The following is an 18,302-nucleotide window of genomic DNA, read 5'->3' as shown; positions in this document are numbered from 1 at the left end:
GTCCTTAAGCCTAGAAATATAAAAATCAGAGTGTAAGTTTTCATTTGCCATGACTTTCTACCTTTCCAAACTTTTCAATACTGAAAAACATGTCCTTGTACTTCTTGTGCAGTAAAATATGCATTCCGAATTATCGACCTAAGAAGAGAGTTCTAGATTATTCTACATTTAATTTGAGTCACTTAGTAAACAAATTGTGTTTCCACACTGGAAAATTCTGAGAATGCCCTCATGAGAGCGTGGAAGAAAATTCCAGAAGGTTTCTTGTGCTGTTCCTCCATCCAAACTCCCTTCACCTCCTTTTTAATTATTTGTCCTCTAGTGCCTTTTTTGCAATGTATCATTGGATTGTATCTTATTAGTTAATTATTTATAATAATGAAATATGAGGCCATGTTATAATGTAATTTTTATCCCAAACTAATATGTGTGGACTAAACATAAAGAACCATATGTACCTCTATGTCAAAACCAAGGAGGCATAAAATAATGACAGGTTGATCTAATTGCCAAAAACTGTAAGAAATTTAGTCAATTCAACCTTATTGTCATTTCTACAAGGAAAAGAAAGCATAAAACTGAACATTGAGGAAAATTAGTTTTGCTTCTCAGGTTATAAACTAGGAGAAAATTACAGGTGATACACTGCCATCTAGTGGCAAAACCTCACAAAATTATTTTTGACAAAATTTTGAGAATGATATCAGTGAATTTACATTCATTTTTTTAAATGTCACTATGATGCTGTGCTTATTTTTAAAAATAAAAGCATTGTTATCTTTTTGGAAGGAACATTATGAGAAAATTGCTGATAACATGAGGAACAGGGAGAGATAGTTAGGGATCCATGTCGAATTTGAAGTAAGATTGGACATGAATGAACTCCTGCTGATAGTTACAAAGGATTCATTATGTACTTCTGTCTGCTTTTAAGTGTTTGAACATCAGCAAGAAATACGTGCCTTGTGAATGTGGGGTTGATTCTAAAAAGATGTCTACACGAATTGTATCTCAGAAATCAATAGGTTGAGCCATAGAATTTGAAATCTTCATTTGTTTCATAAAATAAACCTTGGAGAAGTTAACGTTCCTAAGCCCAAGTAAGTAAAAGTTGAAACAGCTTGAAGAAACATGTGTATATCAGATATCAAACCCACATCACCTCACAAAGGAAGGAGATTACTACACAGAGAAGGTGGCTTGCCGGGACTCAGTACTTAGCACAACTGAACTGAAACACAAGTATTTCCCTGTCTCTCTCTTCATGGAGTAATGAGCTATTCATTATGTTGATTTTCCAGGCTTTGACAAAATGAGCGTGGGACTTATTGCCTTGTTGCTAGGTTTTAGGCAACAATTAGAAAGCCAAGTTTCACATCTTTTTTCCTACTCTGACTTGAGTCCCTTAGAAAATTAATGCCATTTCTTAGCAACCCAAATTAGTTAAACACCAGTATATTTTGAGTTCTCTAGTGATGCAAAGAACAAATGTTTCCCTGGGTTTTGCAGAAAAGATTCGTTGAGATATACTGCCCTGGAAACGTCTACGAGCAGCTCTGAATACCAAATGGTAAGTGAACTTGCTGCTTTTCTAATGAGTGCTCCCAAATGCTTTCATTATGAATTCTTCTACTTTGCCAATTTAATTTGGAATCTGTGTATTCTATCTGTTAAGATACATGAGATAGAACGAATAGCCTGATGGTTATCCCGTATCAGAGTTCCTGGATTCCATGTCCAGCTACAGCTCTTAATTCCAGCTTCTTGCTAATAAACACTCTGGTAGGTAGTGGGTGATGGCTTCAGCAATTGCCCACGTGAGAGACCTGGATTGAATGCCCATCTCCCAGCTCAGTGCCAGCCCGGATCCGTTAGGCCCAGTTGGTGAGTGAACTAGCAGATAAGAGTAGTCTCTCTCTCTCTTTCTCTCTCTCTTTGACTCTCAAATAAATAAAAAGATATATGAGTTCACTCATGAGAAAAGCAAATTATTTTGTATAATGTAGTCAATTAGAAATCATGAAAACCTATTAAGGACTAAGTCCAACTGGAAGAAAGAACTGAATTTCCCTTTATTCAGGTTTACAGATGTGTATGAACTTGTGATCTAAGAGTTCACTGTCAAGAGCAAACTATTTCACAATAAGCTTTTCTTGTATTGGCGATATTTACATATTGAGGACTTCTATATCTATTCAGTTAACTCCAAAATATTTGTCACAAAATGAACCTCAGATATACAAAGAAAGCATGCACTTCTTTTTAGTCTGCAGAGTTTTTATGACTATATGAAGCAGATTTTTTCCCTATATTTGAGAGACAGACTAAGAGAAGGGGAGGTGGGGAGAGCTCCCATCCACTGGTTAGAATGCTCATAATGGGGCTGGTCTGAAGCCAGGAGCTGGGGATTCAACCCTGGTCTCTCACATGGTGGCCAGACCCAGTCACCTGCGCCATTGCTGCCTTGCAGGACCTGCGTTAGCTGGAAGCTCCGTCAGGAGACAGCCTGGTGTCAAAGCGAGGTGCTCCATCATGGGACACAAGCATCTGAACACTGGAATAAACACCCACTCCCCAGTCAGCAGATTTTAAAAACAGATACCAAGAATATTTTGTGATTTTACAGTAGCAAATACTTGAGGAAGAAATTCAAATGAAAAATTTTTACAGCGGTTTGTCATTATTCAGAAAAATATGATTAGATGTTTGGGTTTTTTAGTTTTATAAAAAGGAAATATCTGATTCTCAGAATTTAGCAAACGTATTATTCCTATTATAGTTGAACCATATAAAATTTGGATTTTGTGAGGTTGGAAAATGGCTGAATGACAGCAGTTTCACATAGTTCAACCTAAGACAAGCAGAACTATGCATATACAGGGATTCTTGTCTCAGTGATTTTATAATCTAATTTGGAGCAAACTTATAAATCATTAGCAAGGTATAAGGCAACATGCAGATTCAAGTTCCATTCTTGTGTTTGAAAAAGATGAATCCTGATAGGAGTATCTGAAAAGGCCTTGACAGGATGCTGTATTTAAACATGTCCTTCAAGTATAAGTATAACTTCATAGAGAATAACTGTGCTTACTGAACAGATTCAACCATTCCATTATTTCCAATGAAACATCTTGGACAAAATAGAGCTTCTATACAATCAGTATATATCATTAAACCTTTGACTAATGACAATATCACTATTTTTTCTTTGATCTATCAACCATATGATCTTGTATTTCTTTATGCTTTCATGTTTTCCATACAAAGTAGAGAGTATGATGTGCTGTCTCCATCACAGGTCTCAATCATTCAACTGGACCTCCTGGTGGTTTACTTACTTGTAGAGACTACAAAGACACATGCTAACCTATGATTCGTATAGTACATAAACTGAATTTTATAAACATCTGGGGTCTTCAACAAGTTAATGAAAATGAGAATATGCCTGGACTTCAAAATTTTGGGGCCGGCGCCGCAGCTCACTAGGCTAATCCTCTGCCTACGGTGCTGGCACCACAGGTTCTAGTCCCAGTTGGGGCGCCGGATTCTGTCCCGGTTGCTCCTCTTCCAGTCCAGCTCTCTACTGTGGCCCGGGAGTGCAGTGGAGGATGGCCCAAGTGCTTGGGCCCTGCACCACGTGGGAGACCAGGAGAAGCACCTGGCTCCTGGCTTCGGATTGGCGCAGCGCACCAGCAACACACTGGCCATAGCAGCCACTTTGGGGGGTGAACCAATGGAAAAAGAAGACCTTTCTCTCTGTCTCTCTCTCTCACTGTCTAATTCTGCCTGTCAATAAATAAATAAAATAAAAACAAAAAAAATTTAAAAATTTTGGCACCAAAATAAGTTTATCTTTTAATTTCAACACTACTGGGTGACTAGGTAGAGTATGTAGGCCTTGGGTAAGTTAAAGCACCACAACACACATTATTCCTAACAATAATAACCATTTTTCTTGAATAAGCTTTCCCCAATTGCTACAAACTTTTGGCTCATGTTTAAAGTTCTAAGACAGTTGATTTGGACAGTTTTTGGCAACTATTTTAATCACTTTATATGGAGTAGACTTTTGTGGTGACATCTCCTCTCTTCTTTAATGGTGAGTTTTAATTTTCCTTCAACTCACCTGCATTATTGCATAAAAACCTCACTGCCATTGTGATATGTGTGACAAGGTCATCAGTGCACACTGTGCTTGCCCTGTGGCCCTGGTATCGCTAGTGCTGATCCATAACTCCTTCTGGAAAGATACTTCCTTGTTTATTCAGGTGCTCCTTTAATCGCTATCCATTAATAATTTCACTCACATTTCTTTCTCCATCAATTCGCTAAAGCCTATTGTTTTTAAAAATTCCACACATTCGTTTGTGTGTCTAAACTGAAGAATTTCACTCAAGCTCATTACTTTAACTGACGTCTGAATGACTTTCAACCATGTAACCCGAATCCAGAATTGTTATTTCATTCCAGGATGGCAGATTGGAGTATTTTTCAGCAAATAGTCACACACACACAGTCACATACACATACAAGGGGTCTTCAAAAAGTTTACAAAAAATAATTACCAAAAAAGGTGCACAAATTTCTAAATTTTCTTGCACCAAAGTAAATTGATCTTTTAAAAATATTTATTTTTCATTTACTGGAAAGGAAGGTGAATGGGAGAGAGACAGATGAAACTTACTTACTTTCACCTGCTTGAAGGCAGATGGAAGAGATGATGGACGGGGTTGGGGGGAGAGAGAGAAAGATTGATTTTCCATCTGCTGGTTCACTCCCTCAAATGCCGACTCAGGCTGAAGTCAAGAGCCAGGGACTCATTCTGGCTCTCCTACATGGTGGCAGGGGCCCCAGCTCTTGAGCTACCACCTGCTGATCCCAGAATGCACTAGGAGGAAAGCAGGCAGGACTTCAGTGGAACTTCAGTGTGGGCTGCAGGTGTCCCCACAGCAGCTTAGTCTGCTGTGCCACAATGCCTGTCCCTAAGCTAATGCTCGATGAACTTGAGAAGCATATTGACAAAAACCCCAGAATTCTGTCTACAATCCCTTTGCTGTTGAATACCTGTCAGTAAAAGCAGATTGGAAATTCTCATGCACAGGTTGTCATGGCAGTCACTGTTGAACCTGGGATGGCTCACACAGCCCTGCGTGCCCGAGGAATGAATGAAGGCACGTTGCACACCCTTTCTGCGTCTCAGTGAAATGTTCTTTCCTTCACCTGGCGTGTTTCTACTCACCCTTTAACATCAATCCAAATGATGACTTTTTCTCTTTTAAATGAAGATTTATTTGTTTATTTGAAAGTCAGAGAGGGAGGGAGGAGGAGAGGGGAGGAGAGGGGAGGAGAGGGGAGGGGGAGATTGATTCTATCACTGGTTCACTAGGCAAATAGAACAGCTAGGGCTGGCCAGGGCTGAAGCCAGATGCAGAACTCCAGGCAGGTTTCCCGTTGCAGGTGGCAGAGATTGTAATACTTGAGCCATCATCTGCTGCCTTCCAGGGTGCACAATAGCAAGAAGCTGGATCAAAAGTGGAAGTAGGACTCAATCCCAGATGTCTAATATGGGATGCAGGTGTCCCAAGTGGTGACTTAACCCTGGTGCACCACAACGGCTGCCCCAAGTCAGTCACTTAGCACAGTGACAGCTGTGACAAAGGTGCTATATAAATACTCTTCTTCCCCTCTGTGCACACTCCCTGTCATTTCTGAGCTTTCTTCTGCTTCATGAATCTTTTAAAGACCACTCTCACCTGGAGAGAAAATGTTGACTATGCCATTGCCATAGCAACAGCCTGCACCTTGTCTGTTGCAGATTAACAAAGCCTCCACATAATGAATGCTGAGTCCCCAGGAGGGGAGAGAGACAGGAACAGTGCAAGGAGGCTACAGTGTCCCCTACAAGACCACAACTCCAAATGGGGAAAAAAAATGTCCCCATACCTCCACAGTCTGCAAAGAAAGTTGACATATGGGAAATAAAGCCTCCTGATTTCAGCTACAAACTGTACACATCCTCGACATTTCCAGAAATACCGTCAAGGACCATTAAGGAAGAGCAAAGGAGAAATCAAAGCACATTTCCAGAAAGCAGGCTTCAGTTGCCCAGCATAAAGACTTGTCCCAAGAAGGCCACGTCGCCCAAGTTTGTGACTACATCTCCACGTCAAGATCTACAGAAAACAAAGTTACTGTGTGTGAAGAATGGAAAATATCCCCCAGGTGTACACATCAATCCCAAACCACAGGAATTTCGACAGGTATAAAAGAGCTTTTGATTCTAAACAACATAAAACAGAAAAGGGTCAATGCACTATTCTTTATTTATTTCTTAATTGGGACAACTATTTCATAAGCAAAAAAGGTATGTGTTTATAAGCTGCAAAATTCTGTTTCCTTGTTTCTCGTGGAGTGTCACAATTCAGATGCAGTGATGATTGACAGAAGAGAAAAGTAAGGCCTTGGTTACTGTTTCTGATGGGATTTTATCTGCCAGGGAGAGTGGCCAACTCTGGGTGGGCTTAGGTCTGAGAAGAACAGTTTGGATAGAGGTGCAATTGCAGAACAAACTTGGTAAGGATTTTGAAAAAGTGGCAGGAACTATGATGATGCATTCGAGACCAAAATAGAATTCCAGTAATTTCTACACTAGGTTCTATAATTTAGTATATAAGTACTACTCTTGCAAGACAAAGAGAGAAGCAATAGGACTGGCACCACAAAAAATAATGAGACAAAAGGAATACCATATTGAACTGGAAAAATACAGGATGCCAGTTGAGAGTATGACTTCTGTGGTCATACTATTCCTGTCCTCTTACTTTCCAATAATGCTGGACAATTTCCAAAACCTCCTCCCTTATCGATAGCATAAAAAATGCAGTATATGTAATCTTGTTATTTTAAATAATGCAGACAATATATTCAAAGTCCAATATACTCAATAGTCCAGACTTTAACATAGTCTGGGCCACTGAAGTATTCAATGAATGTGAACTCTTAGTATCTATTAGGATAACAGCTGAGAAGTTCAGAAAGCCATAGTCAGTACCTTCTGTTACTTTCAGGGCATCTACCACTTGTAGCAAATAAAATATTACCTTTTGGAGATGAAAAAAGTCAATTAAGTATTAAATGTTACTGGTTTATTGAAGTATTTTGCTAGTTACAGTTAGAATTAGAAGACTTGGATAAGCAAAATGTGGGGAAGGAAGGACATTTTTATGTTAGCTAAACTAATTTGTTCTATAAATGAGTGAATGGGAAGCAATGTTATAACTTGTGCAGCCACCAGATGTCAGCATTGTTACAAACTGAGCTTCAACTGAAGGGTTTTGATATTAATTTGGCCTCATAATGTGCTTAATTAAAGACTGAATGATCTTGTATTAGGAAGTCTCTTCTTTAGACCTGTCATTATTTTTATATTTTTATTGTTTTCCTGTGACCCAGAGTTTCCCATTAGGGAGGTGATTTTATCAGGCTTGATAGACTCAAGTTCACCGTTTTGTGTCACACTGATTCAGCTTTGGAGTAGAGACCTTTGTGATGTTTATTTGATCAGTTTCTGCAGCACACGCATTGTTTCCCTTCAGATCGGTTCCATTCAACCAGCTATGGGTGAAGGTTTAGTCCAGATGTTCAGACAGCCGTGTCCCCATCAGCTTGATCCCTGGCTTGGGCTCCGGATCCCAGCTGCCCGCTAATGCAGAACCTGGGATGTCTTAGTGATGGCACAAGGAATTGGATCCCTGCAACCCACAGGGGGGACACTTGGATTGAGTTTCCAGCTACTGCCTTCAGCCTTGCCCAACCCCTACCCCAGCTGTTGCTGGCATTTAAGGCGTGAACCAATGGATTAAAACTCTCTTTGTCTCTCAGCCTCTCTCTCTCTCTCTCTCTCTCTCTGTACCTCGCAAGTAAATTTTTAAGGTATAAAACAAAAAATAAACTCTAAAGAAAATCTATTCTGTTTTACAGCTTACTAAGAATAACCACTAGTTCTCTTTCCTAGGCATGGCAAATTATTTTTTATTGAATATTTTTGCTATAATTTTATCCTTGAAATATGTTCAGCTCCAGAAAAATAATAAGTAATGCTATGTACACTTAAATTTAAGCTGATAAACTTTGAATCTATTTAATTAATTATATACTACTAAATGAACTACTTCTGATCAGCTCGTACAAAGACAATTGAGGTACTCCTGGGCCAGCGACGCAGCTCAATAGGCTAATCCTCTGCCTGCAGCGCAGGCACACTGGGTTCTAGTCCTGGTCGGGGCGCCAGATTCTGTCTCGGTTGCCCCTCTTCCAGGCCAGCTCTCTGCTGTGGCCAGGGAGTGCAGTGGAGGATGGCCCAAGTGCTTGGGCCCTGCACCCCATGGGAGACAAGGAGAAGCACCTGGCTCCTGCCTTCAGATCAGCTCGGTGCGCCGGCCGTGGCAGCCATTGGAGGGTGAACCAACGGCAAAAGGAAGACCTTTCTCTCTGTCTTTCTCTCTCACTGTCCACTCTGCCTGTCAAAAAAAAAAAAAGGGGGGGGGGTACTCCTGGAGCCAAATAATGAATTATTCATATAGTTCCAAGTTCTATATTATTCTTCCAAATTTTTATTTACAATTTTCAAGTACTACAACAAAATCCTCCAAATTGCATTTATTCCAATGAAATATTAAAATTGGAAAAGATCAAATTCTAACTACAATAAGACTATTTATTATCAATAGTGCAATCTGCTCTTTACCTATCTAGCACCAACCCGAATTGCCAAACTTTGAGACAACTTATGAACGGGACCCTTTTGGATTAAAATTAAAGTCACAGCTCTTAAGTACGGGTAAGTTGTTATCGTAAAGTAATGAATAGTGCAAAAAATAAGCTTTCTGCATTATACATTAATAATAGCACTTTAAAGACATAATTAAAAATGTGAGGTTTTTACTTATTATCTCTAATATGATAAAATTTTAATGCTTTTTATTAATTGCAAAAACCTATTTAATTTGCTACCCACAACTTTTAATAGATCACTGAACATTGAGTTTGTAACTGTTATGTGAAAAGAAAAACTAGAAGGTAAGCTTAAAGGAATAGACTCTGGAACCAAGTGGTACAACCTTGAATTCTTGGTTTTACTGACCCAAATTGCCTAAACTGCCTACCTCTTGGGTTTCTCATCTGTAAACAAAATATTAATAGCTCACTCTACATTACAGAATGACTGCAAGCATTAAGTCTGCTAAAACCATCGGTAAAACACTTAGTTAATAATGCATTATGGGCCGGCGCCACAGCTCACTAGGCTAATCCTCTGCCTGCGGCGCCGGCACCCCAGGTTCTAGTCCCCATTGGGGTGCCGGATTCTGTCCCGTTTGCTCTTCTTCCAGTCCAGCTATCTGCTGTGGCCCGGGAAGGCAGTGGAGGATGGCCCAAGTGTTTGGGCCCTGCACCCGCATGGGAGACCAGGAGGAAGCACCTGGCTCCAGGCTTCAGATCGACGCAGTGCGCTGACCGTAGCAGCCATTTGGAGGGTGAACCAATGGAAGGAAGACCTTTTTCTCTGTCTCTGTCTCTCTCTCTCTTTCACTAACTCTCCCTGTCAAAAAAAAAATGCATTATAAGCACATGACAAATACACATCATCATTATTATATTTAAGGTGCCATTTGTATAGTGTTTTTCCAGAATAGGTTTGTACTCTCCAGCATTCCTTATTTGGATAAGCTGCATAATACGTGCATGCTATATTTTACATATTACATGTCAATTAAACAATAACATAGCAATGGTTAACTGTATAGTGGGACTGAGTTTTGTTTTCAAATGAGAATCAAATAATTTTATAATTATAAATTTAAGATCTCTTATTTACAGATTGCACACACATTTTGGCATGGATTATATAATATAACTCTTGTCTAGGTATAATTAATTAAAGTGGAACAATCAACTTTCCTTTTATATGCTCTGTGTAACTTATTACAGAAGATTTATAAGTCTCAGTTCCTGACCTCAAGAATCTTCTAAGTAAAACATAAGGTAGAATGTAAAAAAAAAGTCATCAAAGTTAAAAAACACTGCTGCTAAGGAGACACTTTAGAGCAAAGCTTCCATTGAAATAAAAGTTAGGACAGGAATCGGAAGGGCAAAATTAAATCCAGCAGAACTGACAAAGGGATAAAACAAAGTCTTAATTTTTAGATTTGCATCTATAAATTTTCTAGTGATTCACCACCCTTGGCTACTGATCTCCCTGGATAACATCATATCTCAGAGATCATGAAAAAAGACACTTCATCACTAAACTTCTCATTTGTCTTCATTTGTCTAGCACAAGTAACAAGCCAGCGACTGAAAGATGATAAACAGAAGAATAGAAGAGAAAGATTTATCACCCACAAGTCTCCTGAGTGCACCTGGGATACAAAACTAATTTTATCAAAATCCCTGTGGCCCGTTAAACCTGCTTCATACACAGTAGGTTTGATACTTCCTCTGTGGTTGTTGGACAATGTCCCTGGCACTGCTGCCAATGCCTGCTCTGTTGCAGGAGTCTGCAGGTGGTTGTAGTGGATGCAGTGAAAGATACTCTGTCTTTAAAAGTCAAACATGTAGATCCCCCACTTTTTCTTGAAATGCAAACAGTGGGTTATCTGGATTTTTAGATTTTCTTTTCATATTACAAAGATAGTTGGCATGGGGGCCAGGGCTGCGGTGCAATGGGTTAAAGCCCTGGCCTGAAGTGCCGGCATCCCATATGGGTACCGGTTCTAGTCCTGGCTGCTCCTCTTCCGATCCAGCTCTCTGCTATGGCCTGGGAAAGCAGTAGAAAATGGCCCAAGTCCTTGGGCCCCTGCACCCACATGGGAGATCCAGAAGAAGCTCCTGGCTCCTGGCTTCAGATTGGCACAGCTCCGGCTGTTGCAGTCATCTGGGGAGTGAACCAGCAGATGGAAGTCCTCCCTCTCTCTCTCTCTCTCTCTCTCTCTCTCTCTCTCTCTCTCTCTATCTATCTCTACCTCTCCCTTTAACTCTTTTAAATAAATAAAATCTTTTTTCAAAAAATGATAGTTGGCATGGCAGGTAGAGGGCTGAATATTGTGAGGAATTTTCCCCAAATTTTCTTCTATTCTCATTGGGAACCCACAAACAGTTTAATTCACAAAGATCTAGCAAGAAGACTCTGACACACACACACACACACACACAGAATACTTCTTTTATACCATGGCTCAAATTCTACCCTAGACGAACAAGACTGCTTTGTAAGCCATGTATGCCTGAACAGAACAAGCTGTGAATTTGGCATTAAGATGTACTTTTTTTTAAACTTCTATTTAATGAATATAAATTTCCAATGTATAGCTTATGAATTACAATGGCTTCCCCCTCCCATAACCTCCCTCCCACCTGCAACCCTCCCCTCTCCCGCTCACTCTCTCCTTCCATTCACATCAAGATTCATTTTCAATTCTCTTTATATACAGAAGATCAATTTAGTATATATTAAGTAAAGATTTCAACAGTTTGCACCCACATAGAAATACAAAGTGAAACATACTATTTGAGTACTAGTTATAGCATTAAATCAAAATGTACAGCACATTAAGGACAGAGATCCCACATAAGGAGCAAGTGCACAGTGACTCCTGTTGTTGACCCAACAAATTGACACTCTAGTTTATGGTGCCAGTAACTACCCTAGGCTCTCGTCATGAGTTGCCAAGGCTATGGAAGCCTTCCGAGTTCGCCAACTCTGATCATATTTAGACAAGGTCATAAAAGACAGGGTAAGGATAGTAACCAATGATCCTAAGAGTGGCATTAACCAGGTCTGAACAATTATACAGCATTAAGTGGGGAAGAGGACCATCAGTACACACAGGTTGGGAGTAGAGCCATTGGTGGTAGAGTAGAGGTTATGATTACAAAGGAATGAGGCCCAAGTACGCTAGACAGGGTCTAGAACAAAGAACAAAGTCATTATTAGAGGAGCTAAGAAAGGTGCTGTCTAAGCTACAATTAAGTTTTCTGATTGAGAGGCAAATAGAACCTGATAGAAAGGGCTTGATAATAATCTGTTGGGCTTTAGGCCTTGTAAGTTAAGAGGCCCAGACCTATCTATCTCTTCACATGGGGTATATCCTAAGGGAGGTGTGAACCTCCTAGGGGAAGGCACCCTGTTGACTTTCATTACTTAGCTGGCCTGGGAGGAGAGCTGGCCAGGTCAAGGCAGGGGGCATCTCTAACAAGAAATTGACAGTTCTGCCTGCAATGTTGCTGACCCTACTTGACCATACCCTCAGCTGCAGTGGTCACTTTGGAAGTTGGGCTGAGTGAAGGGCTTTTCAGCTTAGAGCCAATAAGATCTGTGGCTCTGACCTGGACATCCTTCGACTCCAGGGCAGGTCCATTTCCAGTGATCCAACTCTTGGCAGAGCTGCCAGGGCTCTTCACAAGTTGACTTCTGCTGAAGCCCAGGCTTACCACATTGAAAGCCACTGCAGTGGACTGGCCTGTTGGGTCTCCTTGATGGCAGATCACTGTACAGATCAGCCATTAATAAGCCTGCCACCCATTGCTTCTGATGCCTAGCTTTCTTTTTCTCCTGGTTTGTGTTAAAACAGACCAGAGGATGCAAGTCAAGGGAGTGCCCAAGTCCCATCTCTAATCTTTGGTGGCCTGAACTTCAAGTCTATAGTCACAGGCATATTCTGTGGTAAGATAAACTTTTAAAGCAATTATTTTTAAAAAGCAATGTAAGAACTTGAAATAGGGGGCCAGAGTTGTAGTATAGCAGGTTAAGCTGTTGCCTTTGATGCCAGCATCCCATATGGGTGCTGGTTGGAGTCCCAGCTGCTCCACTTCCAATCCTGCTCCATGCTAATATGCCTGAAAAAGTAGTGGAAGATGGCCTAAGTGTTGTGTCCCTGCACCCATGTGGGAGACCCAGATGAAATTCTTGACTTTGGTTTGCCCAGTTCCAGCTGTTACAGCCATTTGGGGAATGAACCAGCAGATAGAAGACATTCTCTCTATGTCTCTCTGTGTCTCTCCTTCTCTCTCTGTAACTCTGCATTTCAAATAAATAAATCATTTTAAAAAGAACCAAAACAGGAGCAGGTGTTGGGTCTAACACACCTGTATTACCCATCAGAGTTTCTGCGTTTGATTCCCATGCCAACTCCTGACTCAATCTTCTTACTGGTGTAGACCCTGGGAGGTACAAGTGATGGTTCAAGAAGCAGGGTTCCTGCCACCTTTGTGGGAGACCAGAACTGAGTTCCCAGCTCCCAGCTCCAGCCTGCATTGCTGTGGCCATTTGAGGAGTGAACTATTAGATGAAATTCCTGTTTCTCCTTGATAAATTTTAAAAATTTAAAGAACAAAACAATAACTAATGTTAACACACTTTTGCTTCCACCAACTTCATACAATCTTCCTTTAGCGACACAGGAGGTGGCGTGATGCATACAGTGCATTTATAGAGCGTGTGGAGGAAAAGTTGGCAAAGACATGCAAAAGCAGGTAGGCCAAAAGTTGAGGATTTGTTCTCGAATACTTGTATTAACTCTCTAGAATCACCTTGTTTGCTTTGTCCTATAAAATTTCTATCACAGGAACTAAAAATAATCTGCATGGTACTCAGATCACATGAAGTGAGGCCTGGAAGAATCCAGTCTTTCAATCAAGTAATTCTTATTTTTCCTAGGTTAGAATGAGAATCTGAGAAACTACCAGAAAAGCCGTCAAGTTTCTGGGTGTCCCAGGCCCTGCAGGTGCCGCCCATGTCCTCTCATTCTTCATTGCTCCATGGCTCCATAGCCTTTCTTGTTTCTGCTTAGCTTCCCACAGCTGAGAGAGAGTCTGCATGTCCTTGCCTTGGGGTTTCTTCTCCAGTAGGTGGAGTGGCCCACAGCAGAGCTGGGCTTTAATTCTCCCAGCAGCAGCCCTGAAGGAGCAATCAAGTTCTTTGTCATCCTTTGCTCCTCAAAGCTCTCCCAGGGGTGGTTCAAGGCCAGTTGTCCCTGTAGTTGCTCATACTTCCTCTTTCTTGCCTCTTTTACCTCACTTGCGCAGGTTACCTGTGCTTTGAGGATCATCTGGGTTTTTTTTTATATATATATTTGTATGTATCTCATAAATACAATATTATGAATATAGTAATTCTTTCCACCATACCTGCCCTCCCACCCACTCCCCCTTTACTCCTCCATCTCCTGTTTAGTCTGAGAAAGAAAAAGAAACAGAAAGAAAGAATGGAATAAAAAAAATGGAATAAAAAAACTGTTCCTCAAGTCTAGTCAAGGGCTGTTCTCTGTCATTGTTTCTAAAATGTGATTTAGCTTCCCCCCTACCTTCCTCTTTTTTTTCCTGCCTCCCCCTGCTTTCCTTTTAGAAACTTAACTTGTCTTTAAAGAAGAACCTAAGGATAGTAAGTCTCTTGTGAGCTCTTAAACATAACTTTGACTTGTGAGACATGGTAATATCCTCCATTTAATACACTAAATGGAAGTGATTTTTGAGAACAAATTTTACTATTAAGTCTCACAATGCAACTCTTTGTGGACAGAGGTCCTGTATGGGAAATTAGTGCACAGTGACTCTTGTTGCTTATTTAATAAATAATACTCTTATGCATGACATCAGTGATCACCCAAGGCTCTTGACATGAACTGCCTCGGCTATGGACCTTTTGGATCCATCAGCTCAACAAAGCCATAAGCAAAGTGAAAGTTCTCTCCTCCCTTCAGAGAAAAGTACCTCCTTCTTTGGTGGCTGCTTACTTCCACGAGGGTATCACCCACAGAGATCCTTTATGTCAGACCTTTTTTCCAGAGTGTCTTGGCTTTCCATGCCTGAAATGTTCCTCCTGAGCTTTCCAGCCAGACTAGAATGCCTTTATGGCTGATCCTGAGGTCAGAGTGCTACTTAAAGCTATTTCCATTCTGAGTCTGCTGTATGGACTGCTTCCCTGTTGGAGCCTTCACTCCTTTTTATTTCTGTCTATTTTTGTTCCTAAACACTTAGTCCTATTTATATGATCACTTTTTAACACTTGATCCTATCTATATGGTCACTTTACCACTTATTTCTATCCATTTGCTCTTTATAATATTTAAGCTGCTATTTTTATCAGCCAGCTTAAGGGACTTTGGGGTCCTATGGGTAGTTATTAAGCTGTACCCTTAGAAGTCAGTCCATAGGAATGTATGTAGGACTAAACTGCTTTGCAGTTGCAAATGTCATACATTTCACAATTACAACTTTAGGATCTTCCCACTGTGCCCACCCTCCCACCTACATTCCAACCCCCTCTTCCTCTTCCCTTTCTTATTCTCACTCTTATTCTTTACTAAGATCTGTTTACATTTAACTTTATACATATATGATTAACTCTATTTTAAGTATAGTATAGCATTCAATGAATCATGTGAAAAAGATAAGGAAAATATTATAAAGGAAAAATGCAGATCAAAACCACAAATGAGGTTTCACCTCACTCCCGTATGAATGGCTTTCATATGAAAATCAACAAGAAATGCTGGTGAGTACGTGGGGAAAAAGGTACCCTAATCCACTGTTGGTGGGAATGTAAACTGAAAAAGCCACCATGGAAGACAGCGTGGAGATACCTCAGAGGTCTGAATATGGACCTACCATATGACCTAGCCATCCCACTCCTGGGAATCTAACCAAAGGAAATGAAATCAGCATATGAAAGAGCTATCTGTACCTCTATGTTTATCACAGCTCAATTCACAATAGCAAAGACATGGAATCAACCCAAATGCACATCAACTGGACTAGATAAAGAAATTATGGGATATAGTAAATATACCATGGAATACCACACAGCAGTTAAAAAAAATGAAGTTAAGTCATTTGCAGCGAAATGGATGAAACTGGAAAACATCATACTTAGTGAAAACAAGCCAGACCCAAAAGGGACAAATTCTATATGTTCTCTCTGACCTGTGATAACTAACAGAGCATCTTAAAGACAACATGTAGAAATGAAATGGACACTGTGAGAAGCAATGATTTGGAACAGCCCTTCTCTCAACTGTAGAGGAACTGCTTCGTATTCTATATGTTTTTTTTTTATTTTTTCCTTTCATTTCCTTTATAATATTTTCCTTGTCTTTTTTGCCTGTGGTTTTATCAGAATCCTCATTCATGGTCTACTCCTGGGGAAATCTGAATCAAGGTATCAGGATGCAGCTGGAATGCCCTGCATGGCTGAAAGCTTAACCCCGAGTCCCAGCCTTGCCAAGGGACCTCGGGCACAGTACTTAACCCATGAAATAGAACGAACAGTTCCTTCCCTTGGACACAGAGGGGTCTGAGTCACTTTGTACCTTATAACATCCACACCTCTTTTGAATCAAGTGTTTATGTCATCTCTGAAAAGGGAGTGGAAGTACAAATTAATTTAGCGAATAGAGTTTGGGTTTGGGATTGGTCAAATGGTTTAAAATTCTACATAATCCAAGCATTCACTGTGGATCTTGGGTGATTTGTTTACATCTTTTGAGTCTATTTTCTCAGGCTTTTGAATTATTTGAGATGATATAAGAACTACAAAATTTTTGTGGAAAATGGAATTAAAGGGTAAATTTATTTTGGTACAAAAATGTTTGAAATCCATACTAGTCTTATAATACACATTTTCCATGAGCTTTTTGAAGACCTTCTTATGAACTGCTTCCATTCTTTTTCATACCACTGATTTGATCACTATGGATTATGATTGTTGATGGCAATATAGTCACATGCCAGTTAATAATGAGGATATGTCCTGAGAAATGCACCATTACCTGACTTCATGTTGTGTAAACACAATACAGTGTATTTATGCAAACAGATTGGATTGCCTACTGCACACCTAGGCTATATAATATATAACCTAGAGCTCCCAGAGCCACGATGAGCAAAATGATATTCATTGCTTCTTGATCTGTCTTTAATTCCCATGTGTTGGTGACCAGAGGTGAACCAGGGGGATCAAGGACAAAATAGTCTGAGGTAAGAGAAATCACTACAATCAACATTGACATGCACTGCTTGTGGAGGATATTTTTGTGCATTCATTTTCTGCCCCGGACAAAGAACTCATTTTGCACAGTCCTTGGAATAGGACTAACTTTCAGTCCCTGACTGCCTCCTCACACTGCCTCTTAAAGTACGATCCAAGTCCCATGCAAAGAAGCTTTTTGGTGGGATGACACCTGAGTGGCTAGAATCTAGCTGTCTGGGTTCACATGGCACCCAAATAGCCCCCCAAATGGTGAAAGTATACATGGCCCCACAGTTCTTTATCATTTCACTGACACTGTGAGCCAACTACCTTTTAATCTCTAAGTAAGAAGTAGGCACTGCTCTCTATGATCATTCGTATTCTAAAACTTCCTGTAGAGAAATATGAAACCACTCCGCCACCAAGAACACCCACTTGTGCTGAGAGATACCACAGATTGCCTCTGCATTTTCTACAGCTCAGTGAGCATCCATCTAGAGCACAACTGCTGGTTTCCCTCTCTTGTAGGTACCCCCAATCTTTATAAATGACTGTTCCAAGCTCCCATGAGTTGACTTTGCAGGGATCATTATTTTTCCTTCTTCACAGAGATTAGGATGAGTATTCTGCAGAGCTTGCACCCAAGGACCATGGTGCCTACTTTAAAAACAAACAAGGAAAGTCAGAGTTGCAACTATCTACTCAATTTGGATGGAATAGAGGGTAAGAGTAGAAGGTCTCACCCATCAGGCTTTGAAAAGCCCTGTAGGAAAATGTCTTCTAGCAGCTTCTCTAAGAAATACAGGAATTTCCATCTCCTAGTATTTGCTTTGGGGTTTTGCCTTATTTCTTTTTTTTTTTTAAGATATGTTTATTTATTTGAAAGTCAGAGTTACAGAGAAAGGAGAGACAGAGAGAGAACTTCCATCTGCTGTATCACTCCCCAGATGGCCACAATGACCAGGGCTGGGCCAGGCCAAAGCCAGGAACCAGGAGCTTCATCTAGGTCTCCACATGGATGGCAGTGGTCCATGCACTTGGGACATCTTTCACTGCTTTCTCAGGTAGGGAGCTGGAATGCAAGTGGAACAGCTGAGACTAACCAGTGTACAAAAGGGACGCTGGCACTGCAGGAGGCAGCTTAATCTGCTGTGCCACAGCGTAGCCCCTTGCCTTATTGCAAAACAGCAGGAAAAACTCCATTTTGAATGCTCTTAGCACTTGTATTCCTTGGCCAAAGGGAGCTCCTGCCTTCCCTTACCCACGTGAGAAGCCTCAT

General features: G+C 40.6%; 1 protein-coding gene across 1 annotated transcript; it reads left to right on the top strand.

The window, feature by feature from the left end:
* Window positions 1-5,835: 5,835 nt before the first annotated feature.
* LOC133749399 (uncharacterized) lies at window positions 5,836-13,534 on the top strand. The gene is given in 5 exon segments (XM_062178550.1): window positions 5,836-5,922; window positions 5,925-6,260; window positions 8,755-8,839; window positions 10,340-10,479; window positions 13,451-13,534. Coding segments are annotated over 5 exon segments (732 nt in total).
* Window positions 13,535-18,302: the final 4,768 nt, after the last annotated feature.

The sequence above is a fragment of the Lepus europaeus genome, chromosome 20, assembly GCF_033115175.1.
Source record: "Lepus europaeus isolate LE1 chromosome 20, mLepTim1.pri, whole genome shotgun sequence".
NCBI lineage: Eukaryota > Metazoa > Chordata > Mammalia > Lagomorpha > Leporidae > Lepus > Lepus europaeus.
This window is presented reverse-complemented; position numbering and strand designations above follow the sequence as displayed.